This window comes from Aethalodelphis obliquidens, unplaced genomic scaffold (genome assembly GCF_003676395.1).
Source record: "Aethalodelphis obliquidens isolate GAN/ISIS:26980383/991018 unplaced genomic scaffold, ASM367639v1 scaffold46, whole genome shotgun sequence".
Lineage (NCBI taxonomy): Eukaryota > Metazoa > Chordata > Mammalia > Artiodactyla > Delphinidae > Aethalodelphis > Aethalodelphis obliquidens.
In genome coordinates, this window is record NW_020837990.1 from 165,454 (window position 1) to 182,834 (window position 17,381).

The 17,381-nt window shown below is 41.5% G+C and overlaps 1 protein-coding gene across 6 annotated transcripts; it reads right to left on the bottom strand.

The window, feature by feature from the left end:
- Positions 1–4,222: 4,222 nt before the first annotated feature.
- On the bottom strand, positions 4,223–16,698 carry EI24 (EI24 autophagy associated transmembrane protein). Of its 6 annotated transcripts, none has more exons than XM_027081886.1 (12): positions 16,519–16,604; positions 14,960–15,106; positions 13,900–13,964; positions 10,700–10,845; positions 10,044–10,104; positions 9,121–9,187; positions 8,501–8,625; positions 8,064–8,183; positions 7,596–7,707; positions 6,800–6,911; positions 6,180–6,254; positions 4,223–5,241 (listed from the first exon to the last, which is right to left on the bottom strand). In XM_027081886.1, exons 3-12 carry the CDS (start codon positions 13,939–13,941, stop codon positions 5,079–5,081), a joined length of 1,023 nt encoding a protein of 340 aa, XP_026937687.1. In that variant the 5' UTR covers positions 13,942–13,964; positions 14,960–15,106; positions 16,519–16,604; the 3' UTR covers positions 4,223–5,078. The 6 variants fall into 6 exon arrangements, with proteins under 6 accessions (XP_026937687.1, XP_026937685.1, XP_026937686.1 ...); XM_027081884.1 differs by having other exon boundaries at positions 13,900–14,012; positions 16,519–16,603; XM_027081885.1 differs by lacking the exon at positions 14,960–15,106 and having other exon boundaries at positions 13,900–14,012; positions 16,519–16,698.
- Positions 16,699–17,381: the final 683 nt, after the last annotated feature.

A 17,381-nucleotide genomic window follows, 5' to 3' on the forward strand; every position in this document is an offset into this window, starting at 1 on the left:
AGAAACGTTGCTTGAAGGCACGGAAGGGGGCGAAGTTTCAGCAGCCAATTCCATCACCTCTCGGACACGCACTCCCACTCCCTACACATCTCAGTGAGCACGAGCCACACCGACAAAAATGGGAGCATCCGGCAACTGTTCAAATTTAGTGCCTGCGGCACTCCTTTCTCTTCGCGGTTACTCTACTGTTGAATGCAACCGACTAAACTTACTGAAAGCATATTAAATCAGTACTTCAAAATCACGTGTAGTTTTCAAAATATACACGACCAGGTTCACCCCAGGATGAGTCAATAGATCTGCTTTTTCGTTTTGTATTTATAATGTGTTCAGTGTAATTTTATTAACAGAAGGAAAATGAAGCTGAACCTGAAGGAACTGCAGAACTTCAAGCAAATGCTTCTTCAAAACGAGTTTTTCTTTAAAAAAAAAAGGAATTAAAATTAGAAAGATTCCTTTACATAAAAAAAATACTGCTTCAAGAACATTTAAGATATCGAGGTTCTTTTTTTTTTTAATTACTAAACCTGTTTCTTAAAGGGATATGTTTGACTTTCCAGGTGGTACAATTAAGTCAGCTTTTTCAGAAGTCAAAATATACTACTAAAGAATACAGTTCAAAATCTAAGCCAAGAATCAACTGTACTCCAATAACAATTTCTAAAAAATCTAATGCTATTTTTAGGATGATTCTTTAATATCAGTTGATAGGGAAAGGCTTATCTTACAAGTAAAAGTCTGGATGGCAAAATCATGGGGAAAATTATAGTTATTATAAACCCAGAGATTATACACGAACATTCAGGGTATCAGTTAATCTCTCTCCCTCCTGACTTATTGGACCAGAAGTTTTGATTTGGTTCCGAAAAACTTTTTACAGTCCTATGAGTTGCTTAAAATAATGCTATTTTTAGCTTGCTTTATAGGAGTTGTCATTCATGTGGAGCTTTTAGTCTTTCCGGAAGTGTCTACTTACCTTTTATATTATTGATCGAAAGAAACATGTCTTCATCTCACCTGGAGCAGACCAGAATAACAGTACGTTTTCTTCTTGAAGATGTTCTCCCCTGAACCCACCTTTCCAAGTATGCTGTATAGCTGTATTATCAAGATTTCTTCTCAATGCACTCTGATTCCACTGTTTCATGTTGTTTGGTTGGGTGTTTGTTTTAATTAGTCATTTATTTCTTGGAATTTTCACTTCGATAGATTCAAGTAACTTTTTCAGAAAAGCTGAATGGAAAGCAAACAATGCCTTTATTTTGTCCTTGATAGCATAGCTAGGTTTAGAGTTCTAAGAATGAAATTGGGACCCACCCATCCCATATACAGACAAGCACACATAAAAGCATACTTTCAAGGCACTACAATTTTATCTTCTATTACTCAGAGTTGTTCTTGAGAAGTCTAATAGCAATGTGAGTCAGTCTCTTGGAGGTAACCTATTTTCCTGGTGTTTCTCCATAGAGATCCCATCTGGTTTTTTGGTTTTTTTCTTCCTTTCATTGCTTTTCACTTGGCAGTGAAAAGCATCTATATGAAAAGTCCAATTTTCATCGTTTAAGTCCCGAAAATGTCCTGATTTTATTGTCTCCATGCTTCTGTTCTCATTTTCTGAAACAAATGTCAGATCTGATTCTAGGATACCTCCACGATTCTTAACTTTTTCCATGTCTTAATCTTTTTGCTCTTTGTTCTGAGAAATTTCCTCAATTTTACGTTGTAGTTCTCTAATTTAGCATCCTCGGCATCACTTCTATAAGCCATCTCATTTTATTTCCACAACTGTTTTAACTTCCAAGAACCTTCCTATTCTGTCCCCTTTTCACAATCTGTTCTTACTTCATGGATGCAATAGTTTACCAAGTTTCTATGAAAGTAGTTATTAGAATTTGTTAACTTTTATTTCTAGAATTACTTAAATTTCCTCCAGGTCCAGGTGGGACCTTAGAAAAGCTCCTGAAATGATGCTGCTGTTAACCCATGGTTAAGAACTACTTATCTAAACGATCAAATGGTTACTCTTTGTCCCACAGGTCTGAAGGTACAACATTTAAACTTGAAATCAGAGAATGAGTCCAAGGATGGAAGCCTGAACACATGGCATAATCTCTTATCCTACTCAAAGATTCTCTGAATTCCAATGTTTTATCCAACTTTGAGACCTATGGAAAATAATAGTTATTTGAACACGTAATTCTTAAGAATTTGGTCATTTCTCAGTCTCCTACACAGTATCGTTAGGTCCAAGAGGACAGCAGTCATCTTTTTGGTTCACCCTTGAATCCCCAGTGCCTTGCAGAGCCTGACAGAGAAAGCGCTCAAATGACTGTTAGGTACTTAAGTCATCTGTTCCCCTCACTTGATCCTTTACTGGTTCTATGGACTCGCTTTAGGTTTATCCAAAATATTTCACTGAATGTACAGCTCTCATTGTTAAAAAGACCAAACTTACACTGACCTGGAGTCAGCTTCCTTATAGCTTCTGTGGGTTGAACGATAGCACAGGAGGAATGTTAGGGTGGGGGCAAAGAAGGGGGTTGGTGAGATGACTGCTGAACAGCCTTCCATCACTACTGAAGAACCAGTAACATCTACCAGAGCAACCTCCACACAGGTAACCATGGAGCACAGAAGCTGAACAAATGTACTACTTCTATAATCAGAAAGTAAGTGGATGGAAAATGAACAGTGAACAACTACAGTTGCCCTTTTATTCCCACAGAAGTTATCCTTTAAGGTGGTTCACAAACCCCTAACCATTAGTTGCCCTCTTCTGGGTTTATTCCAGTTTGTCACAATTTCTCTTAAATTTTCTCTTGGTCCCTTACCAAGTGCAGAGCAATGAACAAGTGAGTGCATGAATTTGTCCATTTAAAAGTTTCCAACAGACTTAACATACTCAGGTCTAGAAAGCATTTACTTTGTACAGTTACTATAATGGACAACTCAGCTCTAGATAGGATAAAAGGGTCGTGTTTTCAACACACATACCTGTCCAAGCTGTGATGTCTGCCCCTGAAGAGAGATTTGTGAACATGATTCCTTAGATCCTCCTGGCTGTATGACTGAAACTCAAGCTCTCACTTTCGTCTGTAGTGATGTGCCCTCCCTTATTTTCAGTTACTATTAGTCTGCCTTAAACTGCCATTCTGAACTTGGCAAAAACAGAGCCTACTCTCCCTTTGATCCCAATTTCCTAATCGCTGCCCTGACTGCCCATATGCTAGTGAAAAGAGAAGTTTACACTGCTTTTGTGTACATCTCATGAAATTAGGAATACCTACAACAATAGACATTTGGTAATCTAGCCTTTGTACAGGCCTGGCCTCTCAGTTACACTAATAAAACTTTACAGATTCCTCACATCCAGTGACTTACAGCATTTTCTATAGCCAGGCACAGTGCTGGATAATATCACTTGCCTTCCTCTTCTCAACTTCCCTCACCCTTCTAAGACCAGCTTAGCTGACACAAATACAAATTTCAGGCAGCAAAGATGCGGCCATTTTAATCTCATTTTAAAAACTACAACAACTAATCTTAAGTAAGGCAGTCGCTGATCAGTTGCAAGCTGATGAAATCCTGAGGTCTTCTTCAACCACCCCCTTGGCAACCTGGAAGTAGTTCTCTGCAATACTACTGTCAAATGACCAGGGGGATACTGAAAATAAATCTTAAACTGTCTTTTACAATTTTTTGTTCATGAGCTGGAAACACCTACTTCCAAAATACCCACTATTTTAACACCTCTATATTCAAATTTGGTTCACATCTGCTGGCAACGATTTTTAAATCCTTACTTTGTCCTGTACATAGTAAAGGTTTCTGTTAACCAAATGTCTAATCTCTTCCCTAATGAGAATGTTCAATTCTTGAAGTCTAGAAGGCCCTCTCTTCCTTCATGAGTACACAGGACGGATGCACATATAGACTTTAAAACAACTCAATCCCAAATTCTTTCACAAGATGTTAACATAATTATAATCACATAACCCAAACTTCTTCAGGGAACATTTTTCAGAACTAATCTTCCAAATTATCCAAGACAAGTCCTGGGTTCCATGCATGTGTTTCTTGAAGTGACTTGTAAATTTCAACCATTACACATTTGTGGGAAACAAGCTCACGTTTGTGATGTCTTAAAACTGTACAAGTGCTTTGACGCCTGCCCCTCCCCCCACATTTAGTCTCTTTAAAATGACAGGAAAACACCAACCAATCACAGGTTTAATGGGTTTAATAAGTTTACCCCTTCAGTTCCTATTTGCAGCACCCAATATTCCTTTGAAATACCAGACAGACCCAGCAGTGACCAACAATAAAGTTCAGACCTCCAGAGTTTAAAAGTTCAGGTTCTCTGAGCATTCTGTGTTGCAGTGGCACTTGTCCAAAATTGGTACCTCCCTATAGCTGGGGGAGCTTTAAATGTACCAGTGAAAAAAGCTTTTTCCCCTTCAAGGGGAAGAAAGAAAACCACTCCTCAAAACCCAGCAGATCTGGCTGTGAGGTCTTTCCTCCTGTCCCATCTCTTCAGGCTTGTTTTTTTTTGCAGTGGAGCAAGAGACCAAATCTAGCCTGAGTTATAAGAAACAAGACAGTGATGGCTGTAACGGGAGTGACCAGGAGCAGCAGAGTCTCCTTTACTTCCCACGTCCAATAAGTGTGCTTCACAGAAAAACCAAAACAACAGGTCCACAAAATACAACAACTAGAATTACAAAAATCCATTCATCCAAGGGTGGTGGAAGGCAGGAAGGGGAGGTGGGAGGATAAATGGCACAGGGAGAAAAAGTATTCAAATCAGTCCAGGCACGGGGGCTGGCAAATGCTAGAAAAGAGCTGCAGAAAAACCTGTGGTCCTTTCAGACTCACCGGTGTTTAAAATCCATACTGGTGTCAGGACGATTCTGCCTTACGTGCACCAGACAAAAGTCCCGATTCCTCAGAGAGAAGGTAATATGCACAGGGCCCTTGGCAGAGTGGGTCCTGCCTTCCCTGGTCGGGGAGGTGAATAAGAAAAAGAGCTGACGCGGCATCCTTCCAATCCCACCCATCCCCTCTGGGTGGCAGGCGACTCAGTGGCCCTCAGCAGCCTTCAGTTTGGCAGGAGATGGGTGTGGTGAGGGGAACTTCTCTGCAGAAGTTGAACTACTCAGGGCAGACTGCAGGTAGACCGTCTTGTGGAAGAGTCTGTTGCTTAAGAAAACCACCAAGGAGAACAGGCGCAATTGGAAAAGGCTAAAAGGCAAAAGAGACCCAACCTGTTAGACACCCCCAGTTGAGCAAAATTGTTTTAATTATTTGACAACTTACTTGACTACTTTCAATTTAAAATGATACAGGGGAAAACAAGACACCAGAAATTTGACCAAGCATGTACAGAGGTTAGACACACAGATTAAACAGGCAGCAACTAAAGAATGCACTGGGTCCTGTCAGAAGTGCAGTAGTATCACCATTTGCAGTATCGGGGCTTAGAGGAAATAAAGTTCTATTTTAGATTAATTCTGATTCAAGAAGTACCTTTCTAGGGTACAAACTTCAAGCTGTGTCTGAAGATATCATATGCTATGTGTATTTCATTTTCAGGAGAGCTTCAAGAGAAAGTTAGTTACGTTAAGATACACACTTAGCATTTACTGGATAGCAAGAACATGCAAGAACCCAAAGCAGATTGGAAATTTCTAATAAGTATATCCTCACTGACTTAACCGAAACTGATCAAAAGATTGGGCTTTTCTCTGAAGTGATAAAACTTTCAGAGTGCTAGTGTTACTAAAGATTCATTTTAAAATACTTTGTTTTACTGTCATTATCAATAAACTCCTGTAGCCAGAACACATGGCCCACTATTTTTATAAAGTTGGCCATTCTTACAAAATGAGCTCAACTACAGGTATAAGTGCCTTATTCGGTGAACTGTTACATTTTAAGAATATGTATAATAGCAGCAATTTCTGAAACACATATGTGCACATATGCATGGGGAAAATTTTGGGATACATCCCAGAAGTGTTTCTCTTGTTGAACTGTATATTAATAGTTTCCTGCAATGTAAGGTTATTTTTAAAAAACCTTAACAAAAATGTCTCATTCACATGATTGCAGTGTTATGGCCCCAACACTTTAGACCAAAAAAACTTAATACATTTTAGCTAATACTGGCTAATACTTACTATGCTTTGCCAGGGGTCTTTGCTTCATTGGCGCTGATAATGAATAAAGGAAAGAGGATAGAGAATAGGCAGCCACTGTTTAAAAAAAAAAAAAAAGAAATAATTAGTCACCTTCAAAACAGCCATGACTTTGAAGATATTAGAAGCCCAAAGTTCTTTGCCTCCAGTGCTAAATATCATGGCTTGATGGACCCTTAATGTATCAAACACATCTTTAAAAAAAAAAAAAAAAAGGATTTTTCTAAGCGCTGGCTATGTTTAACATTGTTCAAGGAAGCAAAACAGAAGAAAGAATATGGCATATATGATCATGCAGACTATATTTTAATGCTGAGAATTCCCTGGCAGTCCAGTGGTTAGGACTCCGCACTTCCACTGCTGGGGGCACGGGTTCAATCCCTGGTTGGGGAACTAAGCATGCCGCAAAACGGGGCAAAAAAAAAAAAAAAAAAGCTAACTGAAAAATGTCTATGACTATCTGTCAGGGAGAAAAAATCCTACAGACCTCCTGATGGCCAAATAAGAATGCAGAATGCCTAGCACAGAACCAGGCATACAGAAGGTGCTCCCTACACTGAGTATTTTTACCAGTCCCCTTCAAGTCCCTATAGTCAAATTACCTGACAATGTAGGAGGACTGCATTGCTGTGAGGAAAGCCAAGGGCAGACCAAATCCAAAGTAGTAAGGCCAATTCCTTTCTATGTTTGACAATCGCTGGTGCATTTCAATTCCTAAAACAAGGAGCCAATACAATTAGGCTGCATATTTCCTTTTAGTCAAATGACTAAATATGGTAGACAATTTATTTGAGGTTTGAGTTGTAGGTACAGACCTGCCATTTAGAATACAACTAAAGCATATAAATTAGAATTGTCCAAATCTGATAAAGCTTCTATGCGAAGGTTTTACAAATGAACAATCACAATTTCAAAACTGGCAGGCTAAGTGAATTCTGAATTACAACACCAGAATCCTTTGTAAGTATGAGTCTTGAACAAAGCAAGAATCAAAAAAAGGCAGCTATCCTCTAGGAATCAATTAACCCCTTTCAACCAACCACACCCAAATATGCCAAGGACTTTCAAAATATCCCCCAAAATAATCTGTATGCACCAACGTCAAATTAATTTCTCTAATTCAAAATAACTCGTGCTCATTTATGCCATCTTATGGCTGTCAGAGCTACGTGACATTAAGCTCCATAAGGATGATGCTACACTGCTACATTCCCCAGCAACAAAGTTAAGGGTTAACCCCCCCCCAAGCCAAATCTAAGTCCCCTCTTGCCAAAAAGGCTGCTTCATTACAAAGACGATTTGCCAAGGGCCTAAGTATTGAAGAATTTAAGAAGTCTACTTAGCAGCACCATTTCCAAACTGGGCCTCCAAGTTCTGAGTTTCTTTAGACAGGCTTACCTTTATTGAACCAACGATATTCGAAGCAGTATAGTGAGTAGAGAAGAGACATATGCAGGAGACTAACCAGCTGACCAACAAGATGGATGGGAAAGAGACTCACAAACATCCCCTGAAGAACAAGTATGGAAAATCTTAATTCCAAAGCTTCAGAGACCTGACACTGTTCACCTGCCACTCTGAGTCATCACTCTCTACCCAGATAGCCTGATAGTTGCTTCTCAAGTTTCTAAATAGCAGGAGAGTGAAGAATGCTCAGGGTGGCAGGGAGAAGCAGGCAAATTCATGTTTCTTTACCATTTTATGATTTTAAGTCTCTAGTTGTTTCTGTGAAAAAATGATTTACAAATCATTGCCTCCCATAAACGTATCTGCTGGGTATAAATGTGACACCCTGTCTTTGTGAAGCTCCCTCTAGTGAATCTTCTTTTCTTAATCTGCTCCATGTGCCCAGAAGGCCAGTCTCACCTGGAGGAGGAAAAGAGCCTGCAGCAAAAGGTTGAAGAGCATGTCAGCAATTATTTTGCTGACACTAGGGAATGGGTGAGGCTTCCTCCCTGATACCTCGAAGGCCAGGTCAGCTATATCCTGTAAGAGAGAAAGGAGCTCAGCAAAACATGAATTAAGTGGCCTCAATACCCAGCCCCAAAGCTAAGGCCACTGATCTGCCATGAGACCTGCCAGGGGAGAAAAGCCCCTGGACATCTGGCCATGAGATGCTCTGGTGACCTGAGAGGATAACTCCATTTTACAAGAGCACAGAGATCACCCACTGGCTGCTTGACCAAGAAAAGTTAAGGCGGTGAAATCGCTCCCTACATGGCCACTAACTTCGCAGGCTGAAACCTGCCACCTGGTGATCCATTATGCCATAAAACCCAGACTCCATTCTGCCCTGGACCTACCTGAAACCAAATTGCATTCACAACTTTGCTAAGCACAAACAGGGGGAGCACCCAAAGAGCACTGAAAATTGACGTGAGGAAAAACTCGAGCCACGACCAAACATCCCCATGTAGTGACGGATCACCTAAGAAGGGCGGAAAGGCTTGTTAGTTTAACTGGAGAAATGGAAAACCAGAAGACCAAATATGCAACCCCTACTCCACACACATACATCTTTGGTTCCTGCCAGCACATCACTGCACCTATTTCAGAGAGTCTTATTCTTCATAGACACACCAAATTCTGGCCACAACTCCAATTCAGAGTAGCCACGGAGATGTGCTGCTTACCTTGAGACAAACCTGCTTACCGGGTGGTGACTGATATGTCAGTGACCAGCAGTACACTGTATGCAGGAAACCACCCTGGTTCAAATCCCAGCTATGCCACTTACTAACGGTTTAACCTTGGTAACCAATTTCCATTTCCTCATCTATAAAATGCTATCTGTAACAATACCCAAAGGGTTGTTGAGAGATTTGAGTTAAAAACATCTAAAGCTGCAGGTACAGAGGAAGTATTCAATAGACTGAGGGAGACACAGGGAAACACCTCCCACCCCGGCAATGGACATACTTACCAATAATTTGGGCCGTTACTGACTGAAGCACGGGAATAAACACTCGATAAAACAAAAGGAGACTGAACTAAAGGAGAGAGGAAATAAGGTAAACATTAAAAGCCCTTCTTTAAAACAGGAGTTCCAAGCTTCAGTGTAATTATTTTCCAGATGGAAGTGTCTTTTACAAATTAGGAGCCCTGACGTGGTACCAAAATTGGACTCAGTTCTATTTCCCAATTCTCCAGCTGAGGAGTACAAACCTGACACTGCCTACGAAAACAGTAAAACTTCTGGGGGACTAGAAGAACATTTCAATTAGTAGTCACACCAAACTACAGGCATATACTAAGTACACAGTCATATTTTATTAATTAAAGCTAACACCTAAAAACATCTGTGAAATGTTTAGATTAACAAGTTGAATTATACTGAATTTCAAGTCCAAGAAAATACTTAACTATTTGTTCTTCAAAGTACTCAAATTTCACTTAAGCCTGTGTTGGTTCTCAGTCAGCTGTAGGCAACCTTCTGGTATGAGTTTCAATAGTAATCAATTCGAGGACATTGCTATGACCAGACAAAGGGAGAAGCTTGCCCATATCCATCTCTTTCCCCTCTGAGCCTTCATAGTTGCTCTTAACCAAAATGTCCAGACAATGTCACAAGAAATTGTTACCTATTAACATTAAAACTTGTAAGTCATTTAAGAAAATAGTGTATATTCAGGGCTATCTATTCCTGACATTTACATACAAGTTTTCTCTGAGTGGGAATAAAATGAGTGAAGGTGCACAGAATCCTGAGTCGTGGCCTTAAGCACGTATCAGCAGGCAAAAGCTACCTGTCTCAGTTTCAAGAAGACAGTTGAGAACCATGAACACCAAAATAATCTGAATAAAGATGCTTATAAGGCACCTGGAATTTGACGAAAAAGTACTTACCCAGAATACTCCACCATTCCAAGCACAGCACTGAAAAATTCTACTAACAATACGTGGTTCACTGGAAAAGACCACATGTATTTAGCTTAAAAGGCATACAGGCTATTTCCATAGTATCATTCAGTAGCTCTCCTTTTTACATCTTCTGTTGACATTTTATTTTTCCAGCACCTACTGTTATCCCAATGTTCTCTCCTAATGTCAATAAGAAAAGGCTAAAAATATTTCAAGAGAAGCAGTTTTTCTTAAAAAAACCAAACACACAAAAAACTATATTTTCTAAATTCCAAGACTGGAGACTAGAAGAGGATGTCTGAGCTTCTTCTATCAAAATCCACACAGGCACTCCTAGAAGTATCCACCAATCCAAGTAATTTTTTTATGGCTCTCTATTCACCATCCTGATTTCTTTTAAACACCACGACATTTTGAACGAGGATTACTGCTAGACACCAGTTTAATTCAATGTGAGGGGAGTGGGGGGAAATCACCGGTAACTTTTTTTGGAGAGAAAGCACAAAAGACAAATAAATAATGGGGTATTGAAACTCCAAGTCACTATGTAGTGTCTGAATTCTATACTAAGTTTAATCACTTCCTAAAGTGCCCACAGAAGGGAATTCAGATGTTTTCTGACATCAGCCTCCACTCCTTACCTCTCTTGCTTCCTCTCTATACTCTGGGCTCTCCTCTGAGCCAGGACACTGCTTGCCCTTCTTCGACGCTGCTCCTCTCTCTTTTGCTGAATTCGAGCATCTAGCTTTGAGATGGTACAAATTCCCCAGATGGAGTCTTTGATTCCCTATACACAAGAGTGTTACTTTTAAAGAGGGAAGATTTTGGATCAGAAGACTTTCCAAAGTTACATACAGGAAAGTGATGAAATAACAGTGGAAATCATGGTACTTAGTTTGCTACAAAGCTTAGCGGACCCTTGATACTTTTGTATTTTGAAATAATTCCCAATTTACAGAAGAGCTACAAGAACAGAGAACTCCCTAATACCCTTTCTCAGGATTCACCAGCTATTTTGCCACACTGTTATTTATTCTTGTTTATATATATATGTGTATATATATATGTGTGTATATATATGTGTATATATACATTTTTTTAGATCATTTGAGTAGGTTGCTGTGTCATGTCTCTTTACTTTTAATTGTTCAGTGTATATTTCCTAAGAACAATATTGTTCTTAGGAAATATATATAGTTATCTATTAAAGAAATTAAATATTGGAACAGTTTAATCTACAGTCCATATTCCAATCTCCCCATCTGTCTCAGTAATGCCCTCTACAGCATTTTTACCCCTCAAGTATCAGACATCAGTTCAGAATCACATGTTGCATTTAGCTCTCATGTCTCTTCAGTCTCCTTTAATCAGGAACAGCTCCTTAGTGTGTCTTCCTTTATGAAGTATACAGGTCAGTTATTTTACGGGATGCCCTCAATTTAGGTCTGTGTCCTCACGATTAGGTCCCGGGTTACATATTTTTGGCAGGAATATCACATAAGTGATGGTGTGCCCTTCCAGATATTACATCCAGAGGCATGTGATGTCTGTCTCACCTTGCTGGTGATGTCAATTTTACATATTCAGTCAAGGTGTTATCCAGTTCCATTGTATGGTTGCAAATTTTTGTCCTTGCAACTAATAAGTAATCTGTGGGCAGACATTTCTGAGACCAGGCAAATATCCTGCTCATCAACTCCTCTCCCCTAGATTTAGCATCAATTAACAATTCTTGCCCAAACCAATCTTGAATAACATGGTTGCAAAATAGTGGTTTTCTACTCCCTCTAACACTTACCGATACTATAAAGCCAAGTTATTGCCCTCCTCTATACTCTTCCAATATCAATCTAATGTCTACAAGTATGAACTACATCCTGTACTAAACTAGCAATACGAGGGTAGATTAAACACTGGTCTCAAGAAAGAACCAGGGCTGGACCAAGGCTAATGGAAGACACAAAGAAATAATCACTGTAAAAGTGTGCAAAGCTGTAGGATAAGAGCATGCCACATAAGACAGAAACAACATTGTAGTGTAGCTGGAGAAGAATGGCTTTAAACAGTGTATGCTGAGGAAGAGGGCTGTTAAGTCTATAAGTCACTGACGGGGGCACTTGCCAATGACTGGAAGAGCCCCAATGGCAGAAAGATTACTGTTATTACTACAAACATCAGAACTGCCTATTACCCAGTTCAAAGGACTGCACTCATTTATCCACCCACTCCCGTATTGAGCATCTTCAATGAGCCAGACAACATATGGAAATGCTCAGGAAACTTATAACTCAGTAGGAAAAGTACATCAATAAACCAAAAGAAAAAAATAAAGAAATAAAAATTTATAGTTTAGTAAGTACCACAACAGATTTATGTCCAAAGTAGAGTGGGAAGGACTAGGGTATTCAACTTCATCAAGAAGCAGAAAAAAAGGGGACTTCTCTGGTGGTCCAGTGGTTAAGACTCCACACTTCCAATGCAGGGGGTGCGGGTTCCATCCCTGGTCAGGGAACTAAGGTCCCACATGCCACGCAGCCAGAAAAAGAAAAAAAAAAAAGCAGCAGCAGAAAAAGGCATTCTGGAAGCAATGGCCAACCTGGATTTAAGAATGGCATTTTCACCTATTGTTATGAGCAAAACAAATTTTAGAGAAAACTGTCAGGATACAGAGAAATGGACAAGTTTATGAAGTACCTGCCGATAGGAGCATAAATTGGCAGCATGCACCTACCTGGTCTTTTATCTATGAGTAATGTTTAATCTTATTTTGCTTTTTAACTTCTAAATCTTCTACAAACAGTTTAAAATTAAGATAGTTAAGTTCAAATGGCTTAGGGCCTAGTATGTGCTAGGATGATGACAGCATCCCCACTTCTGAGATACTTACAGTCTAGTGGGGCAGACAGACACACAAAGTTCACGTTGTACAACTGATCCAGGGTTGAAATTTTATCACACAAAAGGACATAAGGTATTAAAAGAAGATCACATGAATTCTCTTTGGCCCTTCTAAGATATTCCTTCAATTCCCCCCTCTTTGATTCAAAGATAATAAACTTTTAAACACTTCCACTCCCCGTCAGAACTGGCCTCTCTCCTGCTCCCGGGAATAGAGCTACAGGGGCTACAACTAGGGCATTAGACCTCAGACAGCCACTATAATGGAATGTTATGCTACTGATCATGTGGGTGACTACATCCTGAACAGATCTCTATGGGACATTTTTCTAGAGCATCATCATCTCCGCCTTGTAGAATGGGAGAATAAGACAGGTCCTATAATGTAGATCCGGACAAAGTAGTTCAGGTAATAGCACTGTACCAATGTTCACTGCTTGGTCTTCAACAACATACCATGGTTACATACGATGTTAACATTAGGAGAACCTGGTGAAGGATATAGGGGAGTTCTCTGTACAGCCCTGCAACTCTAAAAGTATTCCAAAATAAAGTTTAGGGAATTCCCTGGTGGTGCAGTGGTTAGGACTCCACGCTCTCACTGCCAAGGGCCGGGTTCAATCCCTGGTCGGGGAACTAGATCTCATAAGCCATGTGGCATGGCCAAAAATATATATATATTGATAAATAAAGTTTATCAAAAAAAAAAAAGAGGGTCTGGGGCCAAGCTGAACAGGGTTTCAATACTATAGACACTCACTAGACAGTTCTCCCAAGCTTCTGCGAGATGCAGGATAATACCTCTCCCTCGAGTAGTGTGGATTAGAATGAAAACTTGTAGGTGAAGAACCCAACAAACATGATAAAAATTTCAAAAATACCTAAAGGATTTTCTAGTCAGTTCCTGCAGCAAAAGGGTCAAAAGATGACTTGACGTACTCACTCTGGCAAGGTCCTGCAGAAAGGTTTTGACACTGTCAGCCATCTCTTCACCGCCCAAACTATCAACTACACAAAGGAGAGAGAAGTGTCCCCAAATGTCTCATCATGAAGCACCTGGAAACAGACGGAGCATAAGCGGGGAAAAATATTTATCTTCAAGTTACTCACGTACATTTCTACACGATGACGTTTTCCACATACTTCTCTAATAGGAGTGCAGTAGATTCTAGCACTTAGGTAGATACTAGCACTGTTAACTAAGTGAAGTTACACCTGTAACTACTGAAAAACCTGAAATCAATAAATTTTTAAATCACTTACCACCCTTTCACTTTTACATGGACTAGGAATCCCTTCTCTGGGCCTTGATGTCCCTAACTATCCCTCCTACACGTCCCAAGTACTTTTGAGATTTGAGATCATGAGATGGGTGATAATTACACTACAATATCCTCCTAAGCAATATCTGTGCTTGATGTTACTTGAATACAAATACAGGAGCAAAATGAAAGTTCTAACAAAAATTACTAAATATGCACTTCATACACAGGGCCCTCCAGCACACAGATAAGTTCAAAGTATGATGTGAAATTTCCCACCAAGACCCCCAAATATGCCTTCCCTGTTTTCCAACTTTAAATGTATACATACATGTACAATTTCAACAAGCAGGCAGGAAACAATGAATTTTAAACTAGGCCAAAACAAGGTTAAGTCCATGTGTATAAACATTCTTTAACACACTACAGCTTTCCCATTTTATTTATTTCTTAGGTGAATGAGAAATCTAGCTTCATAAAATAATAACTTGAAAGTTCACGTGTATAAGTATTTTTAAAATTCTACGCTCCCATGTAATGTCTAAGGTGAATGCAAAACCCATTTTCAAAAATTTAATTAAGGACTTGGGATTCTAAAATTCTCAAACCTGACTAAACCAATCTAGGGTATTCTTAATTTAAGAGATAGACCATAATGACAATTTCACAGGCAGCTTCTATACACCTCGAATTTCAAAACATAAGCACACTTTCCCTAATGACCACTTCACCAAACTGTACCTTATTGACCCAACTGGACTACTGCCACCCAGAACAGGAAGAGCAGGGAATACAGCAGAGGGAAGGCAACTTGCACAACACTGTATGTACCATCTTCTCCTTGGGTCAAATCCTACCCAGATGCACTCACTTCAGGTAGAGAAGTTTCTAGGGTAAGAAACTTTTGTTAATGCTCCCACTTAAAAACAAACAAAAAACACCTGAGTGATAGGATACTCAGTGACAGGTGAATAGTTAATGCTCAATGATGATATATAAGACACTAGTTTCTAAAGATTATCATGGATTCACTTTTAGCCATCTACTTCCTCATCTATGAATTAAGAGTATTAAAATTTTTCATAGGTTTTGAGTACAAAGTGCAGTAACATGAAAATAAAAACTTAACTTCTACATAAACATAATCCCACTACAGAATGAGCTAATGTGGGAGTTTAAGGAAGCCGATTAGTTAGTCTGGGTTTCTCACAAGGTGCTGACACAGCTGGAAGCATGTGGGTCCTAACCCAAGGAGAGGAGCTGTGTTACCTGAACCATGGCCATTAACAACTGGCTTCTGCAAGTACCAAGTGGCAGGTTACCTACTGACCAACAGTGGCCTGTGAAGGACAAGTCACTTCAATTTTATATGCAGATCCTATTTGAATTATCCGGAATATCCAGAAATATTATCCGGTTTGACAAAAAGCTCAGGCAGGGAGAAAAGCAACCTGCCACGATTTGAGACCAGAGACTGTATAACACGGAGGAAACCCTCCAACTGTGGTGGACGTAAGTGAGATGCATCTGGTTCACAGCATTTCACAGACGGAGGAACTGAACCTCCAAAGTTAAATGGCTTGCCCAAGATTACAGCACGTGAAAGGCTACAGCGAACTTCAAAACCCCGGTGTCTGAACCCTCAGTCGGGGCTTTTTACTCAAGTTTTGCGATGAGGATTTTTGTTTAACCCGAGCATCCCATGGACAAAATGTCTCGTAAGCCTGTAAATACAACTGGCCATTAAATTCCTAAACAGTCATGAGAACTTATTAAGCATCTACTGCGGCACGGTCCTGTACTTTCTAAGTCACTAAACCCAGAAACCCAAGTCCGGAAAGCAGGAGGCTGTCACATCCCACTCCAGTTTCACTAAAGGTAAGCATCCTCACATCCCACCGGGTTCCCCGGATGCTCAGAGCCCACAGGTCCCTTCGGACCCGTTTCCCCCCCAGCTCCTTGGCAAACCCGACTGGAAGCTGGTCTCCCTCCGCCACCACAGCCGTGCACGAGGCGCGGGGCACGCTCACATCCCGTCACGCGCGGAGCTAAAGACAGCCGCGCCGCACCTGGGCAGAGGCTCGCCGGCTACCGCGGGCTGCGTCCCGCGCCCCGGCCCTGCCCCGCCGCCGCAGCACCTTCCCGCCAGGCGTCCCCGCGCGCAGCCCCCACCCGCACCTCCCAACCCCGCGCTCGGGCCCTGCTGCCCTCACACGCCCTCGCCGCCCTAGCCACCGGGGCCCCTGCCGCGCGCGCAGGCTGCGCGGCGCCAGGGCCTGGTTCGGCAGAACTGCACCTACCCGGCAGCTTTGCCCCCGCGGCTCCGGCTCCGGACCCTGGCCCACCGCTGGCCCGCTCGGCTCCTCCACGCCCCTCCGCACCCCTTCGCGCCCGGTCACCCACTCGCGCCAGGGCGCTCCCAGGGCCGGGGCCGCTGCGCCCACACTGGGCATGCCCGGGCCGCACAGGGCCGCTGGGAAGTCGGGCGGGCGCAGAGTCCAGCCGCCCGGGCGGAGGGGGCGGGGCCGCGGCGGCGGAGGGGGCGGGGCCGCGTGGTGACTGAGCCTGGGAAATGCAGTCCGTCCTCTGGGCCCACCCGCGCCGCTTCCGGGCTTGCCGTCCTTCCTGATCCCATATCGTGTTCTTTGCTCTCTCCCATTTACTTCTGCAGGTTTGCTTGTCTTTCTATTATGAAGCCTAACAACAGAACAATAAAATGCAGAAGTATCTTGGTCTCTTTGGTTGGAGACTTCAGTAACCAAAGGGTACTAAGCAATGATGGGTTTAAATCAAGTCATAAAATAAGAATAGGTCAAGCTGCCATGCAATTCGGCTGCATTAGGCGTGTTCTCTGACAGCAAAGTGTTGGCTGAGATTAAAGCGATCAAGTAAATAGAAATGAAACTGTTTTCGTCTCTGTCCCCAGCAGTCCGTCTCTACCCCAGGGACGGCAATTTCTTGGCATCGAACCATCAAGCCTGACCTATAACTTTTTCTCCCCTATTCCCAGCCTCTTATATCTCTCATTCCCCATTTTTTCCTCTTTTCTCCACTTCCTATTTTCCTTCACCTCTAGGTGTGCTTAGAGCTGCTCTGCTCAGGCCACCTATAAAATCAGATTTTTACAACTGGAAGCCCTTTAGTATAACCTTACATAGTGTGA